Raw genomic sequence first — 17,307 nt, 5'->3', positions numbered from 1 at the left:
CAATATAAATTACCATAAATCACAATCTTAAAGCTCCTGATCTTGCTGGTGGAACAAACGCTAACGTTGATATATGAGAGGCTCAGTCAGCTCCACTCGTCACATCTTTCTTCCATCTCTTCACCTCCATTCCTTAATCCCCCCCCAGCTCCCCCCTCCTCCTCCTCCTCGCTCCTCCCTCCTCCCTCCTCCCTCCTCTCCTCCTTGCTTCCTGCATCTCAAGAGAGGAGGTCACATGCTGCAGACCTGCTCTGTGCCATCTGGCTGACTTCCTGTCATCCTTACCCCAGGAGAGAGCGGCTCTGCAGGGCATACGACTGGAGAACACCTCCCCCCTCCTCCTCCTCCTCCTCCTCTCCCTCCTCCAGGCCCCCACACACCTGAGCAGAAAGGGTGAGAAAAACACGGAGGGAAAAACAGAGAGAGAGAGAGAGAGAGAGAGAGAGAGAGCAAGAAAAAGAATAGAGCGTGAAATAAAGAGATAAAGATGGAGAATAAAGTGGGAGAAAGGGATGAAAATGAGAAAAATCCTGCAAGCAAACAAAAGCAAAAACTTTCAGTGCTGCTCAGAGGAAAAATAATTAAGTAGGATTTTAAAACATGTAGTCCGGGAAGAAAAAAATAGGTGTGATTCAATGAAACTTTACCTCAACAAAAGGGACAGTTTTTATGTTTTTGTATGCTTAATTCTCTTGTAGCTTGACATCAACTCGGAAACACTGTTTTGAAATTGTGGTTGAATTTCCATCAAGGTCCTTCATGCAGGCACAGCCCACTTTGTTTGGCACCTTCTCACCTTCCTCTCACACGTCTCCCTCTAACACAAGAACATCAGAATTGGTTAAAAGCGCATACATGCCAGATTAATCTTAATGTCCCACCCATGGTCTTGCATATTCATATAAATATAACATGACTGCCGCTCACATCTGAATTTATTGGTTTTCCTCCTCCGCAAATTAGGCGGCTTCCAATTGATGAATATTTTAGCACATGTGCACTCTGCGGGACATTTATCATCGGCTTTGCTATTATAAACAGAATAAATGAGCAGTCAAAGTAGGCTGCTGCTACGGGGTGCTGTATGCAGGCACACCGCCCCTCTGCGCTCTCCTGCTTCAGCCTTCCTCCACGACTGCTGCTGCGTCTTAATTCTGCAAAATGGCTTCCTCGTTGGCGTCTCCTTTGCATGTTTCATGTTGTCGCCCAGCACATATGGAGAGCGGTTTACCATAATGCAGTACATGGCAGGTAGGCCCATAAATGGTGACAACGGAGATCATGACAGAAAGGTCTCGCACCTAATCTGTAACACCTAAAGCAGAGCTGCAGTCAAGACAACCTTAGTTGAATCTATGTTAAGTGAAGCCCTAAGGGGGTCGAGACAGAGGTTAATTGGATATACTAAAATTATGTTATTTCATTACAGACATTAAGTTTTGGAGGTTAGCCTAATAAAAAGGATTAAATTTTTAAAATAAAGGTATTGCTTAACTCTGAGATTCTTTTCTCCCCCATCCTTGTTGCTAAGATAAGCATTGCCTTGTGCATGGCGCTCTCCAGAGATCGTCCATCAATCAAATAGTTTGGATGGAACCTCTGACGTCTTTCTCTTTGGATTTCTGATGATTAAGTTTGAGTTTTCTACAGGAGTTTTCCAAGAAAGAAACGGCTTAGAGCAGCAGGCAGAGCATCAAATATGGAGGAATATGTGAGTCCAACATAATTCTGTTGTGACAAATTAAGCTCTTATTTCAACATTTTTGACACTATTCTGTCTTAAAAGGCCCTTTCTGTGTTCTCAGATCCTGATTCAAAACAACTGGGAACTGGAAATGTGTTCAGTAAATGTTTGACTTGTTCAGAATCCTGAAATCGTACCAGTCATGTTGGCCAGCAAAATAATGGAGCAGCGAGCCAAATCAAAATGAGACCACAACTGTCCCGCTTTGATGTTCTCCTCTCATCTTCCTCCTCTTCATCTCAACCATCCTGCTGGTTGTGAGTGCAGTTGGACGCCCTTTAGCACTTCCTTTTCGCCCCATGTGACCAATAGGGCTGCTGGGATTCTTTCAGAAGAACGCCAAACCACCTTAGGCTGCAGCTAACCGCTGCTGAAGCCCACTGATCTGACACTGCAGAAGCAGGCATTGTTTCAAATGCTTTCATTCACAGTTCCAGCCATTGGCAAACACTGTGAAATGGGTGAAATCCCAGCTTGGTGAAGCTGGCACAGAAACGCAGCATCCTGGATCCCTTCCACTTCAGAGAGCTCTGCCACATGCTAACTGTCATCCATGAAGCACTGCTAGCCCAAAGGGGGGTCTGGCAGAATGGGTGTGTGGGGGTGAGGGAGAATGGGGGAGTGCACGGGGGGTGGTATAAACATTGGGATATACCATTCACGCACCAACATGGAAGGCGACATGGATTCCTTGGAGATGCAGCACCAGAGGCCATCGGAGGGGGTTATTATTTATGCAGACTCCTTTCTGAGCTGAGCCTCATCTTCTCCAGCTTGTCTCATTCACCTGGCACCTGCCCAGTGTGCACCATCCCTGTGATCCACAGCAATGAGGACCCCCCCTATCTCACATACACACACACACACACACTCACAAACCTCCTTGTCCTCACTGCTGTCTACGCCTGGTAGATCCCCTGGCATGTTCGCTCCTCCTTCATAAACACTAGCAGCTGCTTGGGCAATTAGCCATTAGCTCTTTACTTTTTACTATAATACCCGGTCCTCAGAAATCTCCACAATTAGCTCCTTAATTGCTTCTAAACAACCCAGGCGTAACCAATAAATGGAAGAAGGCGGTAGGTAGTTAGGTGAAGAGACAGGCTTCTGGGAAAGAATCAAGCAAGCTTGGAGAATTCAGGCTAAACTGCTCTTCCTCTCTCCTCCCTGTGCAGCCTTTGGCAATTTTTTCTTCGCCGTGACACGGCCTGGAAAGGCTTGTGGAGGAGGAGGAAAGACAGAGCGGGTAAAAACACAAGGCAGCGGAGGGCTGATGCCTCATATTCAAATTGAAAGTGACACAGCCGTGCCCTTTATTCTGTGGTCTAACTATCACTTCTGAGAAATGCTAACATTCAGTGTGACAGAGGGTGTTACGGTGACTTTTAGACGGGCAGGAGACGGCGCCCCCGGGCGTGGATTTGCGTGGCAGCGTGATATGACACAGCTCGCTTGACAGAGCAATGGGGATACCCCCAAGATTAGCTGAATGCATTAAAGGGAGGCATGAAACGTAGCTAACTGTTGATTAAATCGCTGTTATATCCACACTGGCAGTTCCAGTTAACCTGTTTAACTTTGACAACAGCTACGCCACGAACATGACAGTGGCCCGTAGGCCGAAATGTGCTGTTTGTGTGGCATCACAACAGACATATTTATCTAAGGAAAGAAATGGAGGAATAAATGAAACATATTTTTTTAAGATGTCAGTGCTTCATTGATTAGCCAACAAATTAGTCAAAAAATCTAGACATTATTGAAGCCTTTCATCAAGCAAAAATGCAAATATTCACTTTTTCCTTTTTCACAACGCTTTAATTTCAATGCAGTCCATTACAGTGTTATATCTATTGACACTTTACAGATTGAACAATTAATTGATTAATTAAAGAAGATGTATCTCAAAATCCGAGTATGTGTTTGCCCTGTAATTCAACTCAGGTCATGGTGGGCAAACTGATGCTGAAATAGCATCTAAAGCCCTGTGGTGCACTAAAACTGTACGCATTGATATCACAACACATGTGTTGACATCACTCCTAGTTTTGTTTGTCTGTCCAATATTCTGCTGCTTGTTTGGCTGTTGGTTTCTGTCTTCAGTGATGAAACATTAGCACATTTATATCAGGATGGACCTGAATGTTTTTCTTCATATGACTTTGCCTGAAAGATGACGCATACTGCAGTTGTCCTCAGCTCCCATGCATTTATCGTTATCGGTGGCTGAATATGTGCTGAGGTTTTGGAGAGTTGTCCTTATGTGGAGGCTCCGGCTACAGGTCGTCTGTTCATAACAGTTTCTGGCGTTCAATCAAAGAAACACAGTTGATTGGCTTCCCCAATTGTCCACATTGATAAACTGCTTCCAAATGAAAACAATCAAAGCAGAATCAAGTATAATCAAGCATAGTAATTCACTGCAGCTTGTGTGTGAGTGTGTGTGAGTGTGTGTGTGGGTGTGTGTGCTGCCTATTACAAAATACTATTCCAGCAGCACAACACCTCAGCAAAACATTTTCTGCATGAATCTCTCTGCATCCAGTCGACGCTGACTTTTCTTACTGTATCTGTCTTTCTCCCACACACACACACACACACACACACACACACACACACACACACACACACACACACACACACACACACAGTACTAAGGAGGTATACAAGCACCATCTAGTGCTTTATTCTGGAAAGTGCTCTGAAGAATGTCAGAAATGTGTTGAAGCCTCCAGTTCCCTTCAATTTAGAATATTTGTTCATAATTAATTTGACATTTTGATCCCAAAATTATCAGTGCAGAAAGATGATAAATTAACGTTGCATCACATGCAATCACATCAGCCCTAAACGCGTCACATTCGGCAACCTGCAATGCAAACCATTATAATACACAATAACTGATTTATTAGGTTAAAAAAATTCTTACATGCTCCTCCTGACGACGTGCATGCATTTCAAAAACAGCACAACCAGCAAGCGACTTAAAAATCAATAAACGTGCACCAATCTGTTGTCGAAAGTTTGGTTTCCTTTCAGGAAAAAGAGGGTAAAGTCTCTAATTTTTTCAAACCAGATATTTCATTCTTGATCGAAGGAGTCGTGCAGTGTGTTCAGTGGAAACTCTGAACACTGTGTGTGCGCGTGTGTGTGTCTGTGCATTTCGTCATGTACACATCCGTCATGTGCCTCCTTTCCTCAGCCTTCACAGATAAGAGGATGATGATGGTGGAAACATGGACTAGTTTCAACAACACAAGGACTTATCTGGAATCATCAGCTCTAACCTGTTACCACCGAGGCAATTACTCATTTGACTGAGACGGGTGCACGCAAAAAGGCACATTTCTGAGCATTCACACAGTGAAAAGCCAAATATAGTTTAAAGGAATGATGTTAGTAAGGTTTAGCTACGCCCCAGACAGATTCCAAGACCTGACCCTTTTGATTCTGACTCAAGACCAAAGCAGGCAATCGTTCCGAAGTTTTAACGGATGTGATGTTTCTTAAGCATAGACGTTCATCTATCTGCACCAGCTCTGAATTCAACTCTTCAGTATTTAACTACAACAAGCAAAGATGTTTCAGAAAAAAAGACAAAAGACGAAACATTTTCTATAGGACTGGAGAGGCAACGAACAAAGGTGGACTGAGTGAAGAAAGAATGCACAGTATGTAAGATTTCTCTATGGGCTCAAAACAACTAACATCACCCAAATCATCATCGAGACAAATCAAAAGTGAATTAAAAACAATCTGAACCCTCAAAGGTCAGAAAAAATAGTCTGAGGACAGAAACTGTGTTCAAACAGTTCAGAAGTGGATGTCACATTTGACAAATTTGCTTTAATTAAGAGGGATAAATCTACATGAAACCAAGATATTGTTCACTCCCTAAACACACCAAAACAAAAGATAACCTTTCCCATCAGTCACCTTTCCTCCAAAAAACCCTCACAGACTGAGTGCATTGTTTTAATAGTTTCTTTAACCTTTGAACTTATGGCTCTATCTCGCCTACGGGGGGGCGGTGTATTTCAAAAGCACTTTTTTGTTACATTGTGGAAATTATCTTTACATCCTGACAGCTGTCAATCAATCAAGTGCTGCAGTATCTGCAGCTGTTGCAGGCCTGTAACCAGCTGATTCATTGGAATGAAATGATTGGATGCCCTGCCTGCCCGTCTACCTACGTGCCTGCCCACCTGAGTTTTCCACTCGGCAGACATATTGCTAAAGTTATAGCAAGCTGCTTGAACAAGACAGAAAGTGCAGCCACAATTTCTCAATAGTAACGTGCTGGCTTGAAAGCTGAAAGTGCTAAATACAGCCACGCTCTTTGCTTAGATTTGTTATGATAATGCTCATGTGAATGAGACATGAGGAAGTTGGAGTCAGCAACAACAATAATTCGCTCCACACCCAGTGCTCGTCCTCCAGCAGCAGTGTGTCTTCATGTGTTTTGGGGGAGGCCTGACGGGGGAAATGGGATTTATCATTTCAAAATGTCGCTGGTTTCTCTGATGTTACCTCACTGAGTTGCAGTCAAGACTCTGATGTCTGCGGTGACTCAGGTTTAAAGTCCTCTTCCACTCAAAATGTGTTTTGCACAGTTCTCGTGGAAGCCTGAGCTTCACTGTACAAAATGATGAATGTGCACAGTTTGACACCAGAACGCTGTTTTCAAATTCGTCCGCTGAAGGTTTCCGAATGTTTCTCTGTGAGTTTAAGACGTGCACGTGCAGGAAGGGTGTTTTTGTGGCATCACAAAACGCTGCATCGTGAACCAATCATGGTCATAAGTGCGATCTGGAAACTTAAAGCCTCCACTGCACATGCACTGGGACTTGTCAGTGAAGGACGAGACATCTTGCGTCCAGCCGTAAAGCTTTCCAAATGAAAAATATTGCATAGTCATGGATTCAGCATTTTTCTGCGAGGAAGGAGTACGTGGGACTCTGAGGATTTTTAACAAGGTAACTGAACTGTTTCGGAAAAACCGTATCAGAGAGCAGAGTATCCTTACATGTCTTCAATCATGTCTCACGGGGGTCTTTAAACCAAGGACCTTTTGAAGGCTGATTGTTTAGGATTGAAGAATGCCAACAGCTGATATTATGTGCCAGGTTTCTGCATATTTGAATGACTGAGAACAAGATGGAACACTAAATTGAATTAAAACTAATGCAAATGAAATTCTTATGTTAGAAACTGTGAAGCAGATGAGGCCAGTTTCATCCAAGATTTTCCGACTCCCATTATTTTTTTTTTGGTTTCGGGCTCGGTTGTTGACAGCATTCAAATATACTTACAAGAGCACAACACATCAGACTCCGTAGTGGAAGTATTGGTCAAGCTGTGGCCTTATTTCCATCACTGCCATCCTTCATCATGGGCGAGACAGACTATACAGAAGACCTATAACGCACTTTTGAGTAAACTCATATCCTTACATTGACTCCATTACAGGTTGTCTAATCCGGCTTTGTTATTGAAAGGACGACAATGCCTGCTGACAGAATTGCACTGAAGGCTGATCCTCACCAGTCTGACACTCACAAACCGGCTGCAGACACAGTTACAGCCCGACTGCTGCAACCTCAGCGGACCTTTGCTGCACTTTTGCCAAACAGCATGTAATACGAATTGTGCGTCCGAATTTGTTTGAACCACAACATAAACATTTGTGAAAAGTGTGACTGATTTATTTGACAATAGGCATGCAATCCACACAAACAACACCTTTCACAACAAGGCTTCTACAAACAAACAAGCTTCAGGCCCAATGAAGCCTGCACAATTACGGCGAAACATATGGGCAGACCTACTTGGTAGTACCAGGCTGTCTAGCATAATATTTACTGAACTGCCTGCAACCAGCCAAGAATAATACAAGCTCAGATTTAATGTCGGAATTTCATGAAGCTCCCAGATAAAGCAGACTTTGAGAGCAAAAATGTGGATTTGCTGCCCCTGTTTTGTTGAAACTAACTTTGAAATGGAACAAACTGTAGTGATAATTGATTTTTCAGAGGAACGGTAAAGCCAGAAAATGACACTGTGATGAGACAAATCTGATTTTTATGCTTATTGGGGCTCTGTAGTCTAAAGCACCGCTACATGATTAAAGTCTGGGGATCCAGCCTTATCACTTTTCTTTTCCAAGGTAAAGGTCTTCTTCACCTATTTTAGATCCTGTTTTTGACCCTTGCTTCACCCGTTGCTGCATTGTATCCTATTTGCACATTATCGTTTTTTAAGAAGTTTAATTGCAAAATAACTACTTGCAAAATAAATGTAGTGAAATACGAGGTGACTTTCCTCTGAAATGTAGTAATAAAAGTTGTTCATTGTTTTCTATCATTGCTGATACTTTCTCAAGGTATTTTTGCGACAAGTTATAGAAATTAAACTACTTCGTGGACCATGAAACTGAAATGTTAACACGCATATTTTCCTACGTACCTTCCAGCTGGTGATTATAAGTCTTTGATTCCCGTGGCGGTGCCGAACGAGCTGCGACAAAACCTGCCCGGCATCCGTAGTTTGATGACGTCGCGGCCAAACATGGCGGCGCGCTCGGAATAAATGAGCGTAAAGCAATAACACAGCAGAAGCGTTTGCGAAAACAAGACAAAACTGTGCTCAGAAAGCATCCGCCGCGCTGCTGGAAGCCGCGGAGCATCCACGAAGCCGTCAGAACAACAATGTCCGGCAGAGGCTGCGCTGCTCCGGCCGTTTCAGGGGACCATGTCCGGGCCTGCGGCTGCCACTGCTAACTTCCACGATCTGTGGAGCAGAGTTTCCAAACTTTGTCACAGCAAAACACAAGAGCGTGTAACAGGAAAGCAGATGCCTGGCACGGCTACGTCACCTGTGCGTAAAGGTGAGACAGAAAGCGATGTGTTGCTCAGCAGGTGAAGCTGATTAACGGAACAAACTGACGACATGAAAATATTAAATTATCTGCACACACGGAGGAGACACGGCGGCCATGAAGCGATCAAACCGATGATGTGACAGCGATAACATGCAAGCTGAACGTACTGCTGACTTTGTACTAATACACCGCTAATCGTCTGAGTGAGATTGTGTTTGTGTACCTGTGCACGTGCAGCATGTCACACCAGAAGGACACATACCGTGCATCATGCAGACTGTTACATGCACTGAAATAACTAACCTCAGGTGCTTTCATGAAGCTGACAGAAGACTTCATTTCTGTTTGAGCTGCAGGTTTTCAGAGTCCAAAGGGCAGCGGCTGCAGCAGATACCCCGGCCTGAATAATGGGGACTCTCCAGGAGATGTGGAACCATCACAAGACATTTTCTGGGATCCAACATCTCCCACTCCAGCTAGTACGGGTAAACAACAGGGATACACGACACAGAAATCATATGTGGATGCATATGAAAGAGACTTAATGTTGTTTTTTTTTTGTGCTGTTCGTCATAACAAGTATCTGTTTTCTGGGTCAGGGCTCAGGAACCGCAGAGTTGTGGAAATATCAGATATTGTCGACCGAATTGCCCCAAAGGTCAGTCATTTCCTCACTAGCGTTGAATAAACCACTGAAGCTCATCATAAAGACTCAGCTTTGTCACTCGGTGCTTTGTGCTGCGTTCAGGTCTTCAGGCTTCTTCGGTTCATGTGTCGAAAGAAACTCTTGAATGTTTTGCTTTTGTCTGACTCAGGATGTGAGAAGGAAGGAGAGTGAATCTCCTCTGCTGCAGTGGATAGGTGACAGCGCCGTCTCCTGCACGCCAGACATCCCAAAGTCAAGGGTCAGGAAGAGGTCCTCACGGTGTGTAATCAGTTTATTGACATTAACAAACACCACATGCATTATGTGTGTCCTTTGTACTCCTCTGAAAAAATAGTCTCTCAGTGAAGAGCATGTTTCTTAGTGGAAATGATTTACTGGAATATTATATTTCACTCATTAAACACAATTAACAACTTTTATTAAATTCCTTCACTGCATATATGTTATGAGTCTGGACAGACAGGGATGTAAACTGAACTTGACTGGTTGGTAGAGATATGTAATATTCTGTCTTTTTAGGATTGATGGTTGTTGTCCTCGTCTGTCGTTTCGTCTCTGCAGGCAGAGCAGTGTGGAGGACCTCATGAAGCTGGCCAAGCAGTTTGACAAGAACATGCAACAAGACAGGGAGACTTCAGAAGAGCTTAACACTGTCAACAACAACCCCAGTGAACGTGGGAGCGCTTCCACAGCAGAGCTGACAGAGACGTCAATCCCAAGCGGTGCGAGAGACCTGAAGTGTCCAAACTCATTGGATCAGGTGGAGTCAGAGCTGCACGCTCTGTTCGACTGCTCCACGCAGGGAGTCGGCGGCCGGCTGAGCCAGGGCTCCTCAGTGTCCGCCTGTTCGCAGGAAATAAAAGCCCCACCTGCGAGCTCGACTTCATCTGAACCCCGACAATCAGAGCTCGAGTCGGCTGACAGGTCTGGCCCGGCTGCACGTCCCGCTGAAGAAAAGGGATCTTGTGGTTTGAGTGCGAACAACGGTGATGACTTCGATGATGACTGGGAGAACGATGACCTACTTAATGACTCATTTGTGCTGGCGATGACCCAGAATCCTGACCAGCAACATGACACCAACCTGCAGTCTAACACTAAGACAAACACTACTCAGTTCACCTCTGCGTGCAAACCTACTGCAAACACAAACTCTGCACATCAGCGTCCAACTTCGCACTCCAAGCCAGTCGGCACTGCCCTCCAGGAACTGTGTCCCAAACCAAAGACTACGAACCGAAGCACTTTCAAGTTAGAGCCCAACCCTCGCTTCCAGCCCAGGGAGGACTCCAAGTCCGGCTTCACTGTTACACAACCTAAACCACAGATGTCGACCACAAAGACTCTGTCGACTCCTCAACCTGACAAGATCACTAAGAATCAGGAGGAGACTTGTGTAGCTGCCTGCTCTGTTAAAGACATTTCAGACAGCTTATGGGAGGATGGAGACGATGACGCGCTGCTCTACCAGGTATGCGACAGAGTGGAGAGGATCTCCAACAGTCAGCCGCAGCAAGCGATCCCCAGCAGCTGCCAAGAAAAACAATATATCGCCGTAGAGCGACAGCGAAAAACCACAGCGCCTCTGCCAATCGACGCGGCCAGGTCCTCGAGCGCCGGTGCCAGCGCTAATAGACAGTCGCCATGTGCTTTTGTTCGTTCTAACTCATTACCAGAGACTAGCTGCAAAGCTGTGAACTACCAAGGATGGAACGCTCCCATGAAAGGCGCCAACAACAAATCATGGATGTCACAGAGCCTCCCGGGAAGCCACATGAGCCTGGGCACGTTCAGCCAGCGCGGGGCTTCCTCTGGAACTTTCCAGAGAGGGAGCGCTAACGTGGATGTGAAGCCGCAGACGGTGACGGCCGCTGCGTCGCAGAACTCCAGGTCCCATTACATGACCTTCAAGAGAAACGTGTCCGACTCGGCCGTCATCAGCAGCAAAGGTAAGATGTCAGAACGTTGGTGTTTGTTTTGGGCTGCGTTGAAAATTAAATCTAAATTTGTCCTTTTTTAGTTTGGATGTTTAATATCACAAAGAAAAAGCCAGAAGTAGAATTGATCAAAACAGATGTCTGACACTGGAGAAAATGCATTTGATGAACTTTATTCAGTCTGTTCTGAAGCTTTTTTCATTTAGACATAAATGTTATTTTGGTTAAGTCAGTACATCTTTGTACTTTTTTCCATCTTTCCGTCCTCGGTGCTTTGCTGTTAGACTGGATATTGAAGTGAAAACTCACAAGTAAAACAGATGTCACATGTTGTTCTCGTAATCATTGACAGTCCAGTGCATGTGCACATGAACGGTTCTCCCCCAGTGCCAGTAAACAGAGTGCCATGGCTTCAATTTGTGACGCTGTCAAGAGTCCAAACCTCAGGAAGCTTCATTGCCAGTGAATTGCAGACTGATTTTCTTCTGGACGTGGAGAGTTTTTTTGTACTTCCACATGAGCGTCAGCATGGGTGCCCACTGGTTATGGTAGCAATGTTTTGGTGTTAGCAAATTAAAACCAAGTTGTTCCAGGTCAGAGCAACGACGCACAAGGTCTGATTTAGGGCTGATTTCCTCTTTCCTCTTGAGGTCATCGTCACACAATCGGATTCGGGGTTTCCATTCATTCTGCTCACTTTCCTTTCTCCTCTCCAGTTTTTGTCACAAGCCAGATGACCGGGAAGTGCTCCTCACCGGAGATCGAGAGGAAGAAGCAGGAAGCCTTGGCCAGGAGGCGACTGCGGATGCAGAACGCCCCGAAACCGTAGAGGAGCCCCGTCCTGACTGAAGAGATGCTCAGTCGTCACTCCATTCCAGTGGTTCAGTCACCGCCTTATTGTGTGTAACATGATGTCATCCTCGATGGTGTTCAGGATCAGATCAGCGGATTTTGGATGATTAGCTTGACTCTGCACACAAAGGACCCCGTGTCTGTTAAAAACTAGCGGATGCTTGACGTAAGAGCCGCTGGACGTTTTTGCTGCTGGTGTAAAAACATATTGAAGAGAAGGGAGCTTCATGCACGATGAGATGCAATCTCAGATCTGGTGCTGCGATATTAAGAGATTTCCTGGAGCTTTTTCCACAGAATAGTTAACACACGTCATCATTTCAACTGTCTGCACAAAGTTCTGATCTTTGCTTTTCTTTAACAGTAAGCCGTTCCATCTCTTACCTCTGTAACGGCGACGCGACAGACATTAAAACACACTGCGCTGTTGATGTTCTACACCTGACAGCGAACACAGGCAGTAACGGCTCTGTTCTCCACACTGATTGCTTGATGCGACAGATTATGTGCCTGCAACTTGAACTCTTGCATACTTGAAATATTTGGCAGTTCTCATAACGTTGTGATCAAAAGAACTTTGCTTTAGTTGAAGTAATTGAAGACAGTGTTGTAACACAATGTAAAGCTTTTCTTTGGGGCCAAACTACAGATTTAATAGATGAGAAAAATGTCTGTTTTATACATGAAAAGAAGCATGGCATGACTCAGCAGATGTCCTTTTGTTAACGTTTCTTGTTTGTTTGTGTTGTCATCATTTCAGTTTTGCACAGGTCAGAATCAAGTGTTATACTGTAAGGACAGCGTTACGGCAGTGTACTGTAACAGCCATGCTATGCACCTTTTAGACATTCTTAATCCAACAGCAGTCAAAACACAACCATGAAAGTGCACGTTTTGATTCCCACAGGATGAGACTGAACGAGGAAGCTTTGATGGACCGTGTTCAGAGGGTTGATCTGTGGTAGACAGGTGAGATAACACGCAGATCCAAATGTTAGTGACCTCTTTCTTTCTGTTTTAGTGCCTTAGTGTGTCAGTATGAATTTGGCTGCAGCCTGACAGCAACATGATCATTTGCCTTTCATGATGTTTACGCCTCGAACGAGCAAAGAAACATCTGAGCACAGTTGATTGATGAGATCCACATTGTTTGGAGCTGTTTCGTTACGACTGTCCATCGTTTCAAGCGTCGTGTTGTTTTCTGTGCTGTTCTCTCACCTGCCAAATGCAAAACAAAGGAATAAACATTTGACCCTTTGAACAAACTGCTCCAAACTTACTTGGTCTGAAAGATTTTAAGACAACTGCGTCTTTATGGGTTTTGTATGAATGAATGGACCGTGGAACTGCTCAAACCTCAAGACTGTGAGATGACCACTACACTACCCTGCCTGAAATCTAACCGATCACCTGTGAGCCGGGTTATTCATCCTTCAGGCAACTAATCAGACGTCCTGACCTCCCTCAAACTGAACATTTATTTAGTTAGTTTAGTTTAGTTATTTATTTAGTTTTTGGCAGACGATCAATCTGGGGAACGACACCTTATTTCAAAACCAACACCTCAACAATTTGATGTCTAAAGCATCGGGGTGGTTTTTTCACATTTTGAAGAACTGCCTTCAGAGCCGCAGAGGACACCGTGCAGCTGTCCTCCCAGGCCGAGTCAGACTCCTAACTGGACCTCGAGTCTTTTTTGCTGCATCATTGGCTCTCACTTTTGTATCAAACAGCTGGTCGGGATTTTGAGCGTACACAGACCGCCTCCTCGCTGCGGTTATTGGCAGCCATTACTCTAACCTCTGTGTATTTCAGGACTGTTGACAGGTCGAGCAGATATGATGGGCCCATTTCGCAAACACTCAAATCTGTTTTCAACAAGCTGCGGCCTGAGAAGGAAGACCATTGTGGACACGGAGCAGCGTCTGTGTGGAGCATATTATTGTTATTAGACATGAGGGATTATTTTAATATGAGGGCTAATTTGTCCTCTGGCCTCTTATCACTCTACTCACCTGCTGTGGTGTGTGAGGCTAACACAATGTTCCTCTTTGTAATCCCAAGAGAATTCTTCACTGTTCCTCCTTTGAGCCCGTCCCCAGCCGTCACATGGCTGCGAGTTCCCAGGTGTGTGTGTGTGTGTGTGTGTTTGTGTGTGAGACGGGTGGTCTGCAGGTGTGTCTGTTGGAGTATTTATCCCATTCCAAGCACGTAATAGGCCCCATCCTCCTCCCTGCCCTATCTGTTTCCCCTCCCCACCCAGTCCGACCGTAAATCAGATGGCAGGGCAATTTGGCATCAGCATAAAGGCCCCTGGTTTTTATGACTATGATTATGGTTATGATGATGACGACTAGTATTTATTTCAACTATCTGATGAAACCCTTGGCTAAAGCTAACAGGTGTCGAGCAGGTACAATATCGCGCTCGCTGAAGGATCCCTGTAATGCCGCCATAGAGAGCGAAATATCGTCCGCCAAACAGAAGAATGGGCTGTTTCAGCGCCCACTCGTCACGCCATACATGGAGCAATTTCTGATTATTGGATGGGAGTGGAGCGCCACAACGTCCTCTTTGTAGAGAGAGAATGATTTATGGCTGTTAGTCAGGCAGAAGGCAGTAATTGCCGCAGTGACGATTATGTTACCATGGCACCTGTTTAAACTGTCTATTCTTGTGTGAATGTTTTCATTTTTGGAAGAGGGGGATTTGCAGCTTGAAACTGATGTGTGGAGACATTAATTGAAGTTGGGAAAGGGTCCGGGATGGTGTGGTAGCAATTTAGGGGGGGGGGGGGAGAGTGTGATGGACAGATTAGTGGTGTGTTATCTGATATATTATGGAAAGTTTGTTTAAAAAAACCAAAACAACCTGGAATATTTTCTTAAGCACGCCAGACAGAAGCAGTCTACTCAGAAAGTACAATAAATACAGTAAAGGGTGAGCTGAGGATGTTGCTGCAGTTAAAAACATACAGTTCAGCTCTCAGTAATGATGATGAAGGACGGCACAGTCAAGGTGCGACAGCGTAGAGGCTGTTGTTCTGAGCCGAGCCTGAACTTTGACCTCCCCTGTGTGGGTGTTTTAAGTGAAAAGAGGATTTATCCTTCATGGATCAAAACAGTGTTGCTGTTGAAACCCTGTTGTATCACTGGGTTCAGGTCAGAGGCCTGAACTGATGAAGGATAAGGAAAGAAATCTCAGGATGAATCCTCTTGATGGGTGAAATGAGTCATGGTCCTCCCCTCTTAAAAACCTGCTGTGAAGGTGTGTTAGTGTGGGATGTGTTGGCAGGTGAACCTACCTGAGGCTCTTATGATCTGCTGAATAGAGATGATCGACCATTACAGGCACAGTCTTTATGAGGTCAAGTTAATCTAAATCATTCTCTATAATAATATCAAACTAATGTTTCTTTCAACAATGATAAGGCTGATAAATATTCACGTTTATTTAAAGTGTGAATTAACATTTCTCTTAAATTGTGTTCGATTTTAGTCTATTTTGGTGGTTATTTGCCTTTTCACAAACTTTTTAATAATCAATAATAAAGTCGGACCTTGAGTTGAGCTTTATTTGGTCAAACTGCTGTTTGAGCTGAGTGTTGTTTTTTTTCTCCCTCTAACAATAATCCCTTGTGAAATCCTCAGTTTTGTCCCCTGCACTGGGAGGTCAGAGGTCACAGCAGCAGCACTGACACCAGAGGCTCGATCTCATTCCTGCCATCATAACTTCACACGTTCGCTCTTCCTCTGTTTGATCAGTTGTGTGGAAGGCTGCCATATTAATGACTCTGCCTAAATAAGAAAAGAGAAAAGGGAAAAACGGAGTGTAAAACCCTCCGGCAGTAAGAGTGCTCCAGTATTGACTTGTGATAATTTACTACCCACAAATGCAGAAGAAAAAATCATGAGATTGCATCTGTCTTGCATTCTGTATCTAAAATGTAATTTGGTTGAATGGTTACAACGATCCAAGCGAATCAAGCTGAAGTTCACAGCGTTAACTTGCCCTGTGAGTGCAGTTACCTCACTTCCAGCTGTCCCAGAGGGAAAACAATGGTAGGCATAGAAATCTAAGGTGATACTGTTTTAGGAACCAGAGCTGCAGGAGTAGCATTTATTCCCCTTTGGTTACCCCTCCTCCCCGTCTTTCTACACTCATCCCAGCGTGGGGCTGAAGGGGCGGAAGTGAGTAATGAGACCTGGAGGCATGCTCGTGTGCTGGATTACCGATGCATTTGCAGTAGATTAATATGAGGCAAACTTTTCCAAGGGCATCCACTGTTCCGCAAAACAGACTCCAAGAACAGCAAACATAAATTAAACGTCTTTAGAAATTTAACCTGAGGTAGCTGTTGCCTCCTTAACCCAAGTGCGGAGGAGCCATTGGAGATAGCATCTCTAATGGCTTTCCCATGCTGCGAGGCCGCGCCGCTGAGAGGCTAAACGCTGTTTTCATAGCTCGCAGATTATGACTAATACATGTCACACATGCGTCAGCTTCTTCTTTTCCACTCTTTCTTACTGTCTAACTCTGGCTATCTCTCTCTCATCTGATTGTATATCTGTGTACCTCCATGTGTACCTGTGTACCATTTCTATCTCTCTCACACACACACAGAGGGAGAGGAGGAGGAGGAGGAGGAGGAGGAGGAGGAGGTGTGCAGCACTGTGGCAGCAGCCTGTCAGCAGCGTAAATGACCTGTGAAGAGTTTCACGGTGCGTGTCATTAGGCAGCTTTAGATTTGTTTCACCAGCGCTTTACCTGAGGGCTCCATTCATGGGCCCCCAGGTATGACTGCCCTCCCCACTGGGAGAGGGGGGCAGCTGCCAAAATCCCCCACTCCCTCCACAGAGGACAGTGATGGAAAGCCCATGAGCATGATGGGGCAATGCTTACGTTTAGAGTTCAGGGTGTTTGGGGAGTCTAGGGCTGCAAACAGTGTCATCTTTTCGATTGCTGTTTAGACACTTTTTTTTATTTTTTGCAGATTTTTGTTGTTTCTCTAGAAGCATTTTACTGTGATTGACTACTTATTGGTTAAACATGTTGTGCTCTCAAGAAACAGAATTTCTTAGCAGCTTCACAGAAAGAAAAATGAACGCCTTCGATTTTTAGGTTTCAGCAGTTTCAGCACAGACGCAAACTTTTTGTCCGTCTCTACACGTGCAGAGTGTCTTGTGATCAACACTGAGAAAACAACATACCTCAAATTTTTTTGAGA

General features: G+C 44.7%; 1 protein-coding gene across 1 annotated transcript; it reads left to right on the top strand.

Moving 5' to 3' along the window:
• Positions 1-8,274: 8,274 nt before the first annotated feature.
• etaa1b (ETAA1 activator of ATR kinase b) lies at positions 8,275-13,339 on the top strand. Its single transcript, XM_070977787.1, has 6 exons — positions 8,275-8,630; positions 8,981-9,109; positions 9,224-9,282; positions 9,440-9,549; positions 9,853-11,240; positions 11,945-13,339. Exons 1-6 carry the CDS (start codon positions 8,495-8,497, stop codon positions 12,055-12,057), a joined length of 1,935 nt encoding a protein of 644 aa, XP_070833888.1. The 5' UTR covers positions 8,275-8,494; the 3' UTR covers positions 12,058-13,339.
• The last annotated feature ends 3,968 nt before the right edge of the window (positions 13,340-17,307 follow it).

The sequence above is a fragment of the Chaetodon trifascialis genome, chromosome 13 (genome assembly GCF_039877785.1).
Source record: "Chaetodon trifascialis isolate fChaTrf1 chromosome 13, fChaTrf1.hap1, whole genome shotgun sequence".
NCBI classification, from domain to species: Eukaryota; Metazoa; Chordata; class Actinopteri; order Chaetodontiformes; family Chaetodontidae; genus Chaetodon; species Chaetodon trifascialis.
Note: the sequence above shows the minus strand (reverse complement) of the source record. Positions and strands in the feature narration are given on the sequence as shown.

Excerpts from the sequence above, each read along its gene's own strand:
- etaa1b (XM_070977787.1), top strand. The coding sequence starts at position 8,495 with ATGTCCGGGCCTGCGGCTGCCACTGCTAACTTCCACGATCTGTGGAGC. Across the intron at positions 8,631-8,980 it reads TACGTCACCTGTGCGTAAAG|GTTTTCAGAGTCCAAAGGGC; the intron begins GTGAGACAGAAA and ends TTTGAGCTGCAG. Across the intron at positions 9,110-9,223 it reads TCCCACTCCAGCTAGTACGG|GGCTCAGGAACCGCAGAGTT; the intron begins GTAAACAACAGG and ends TTTCTGGGTCAG.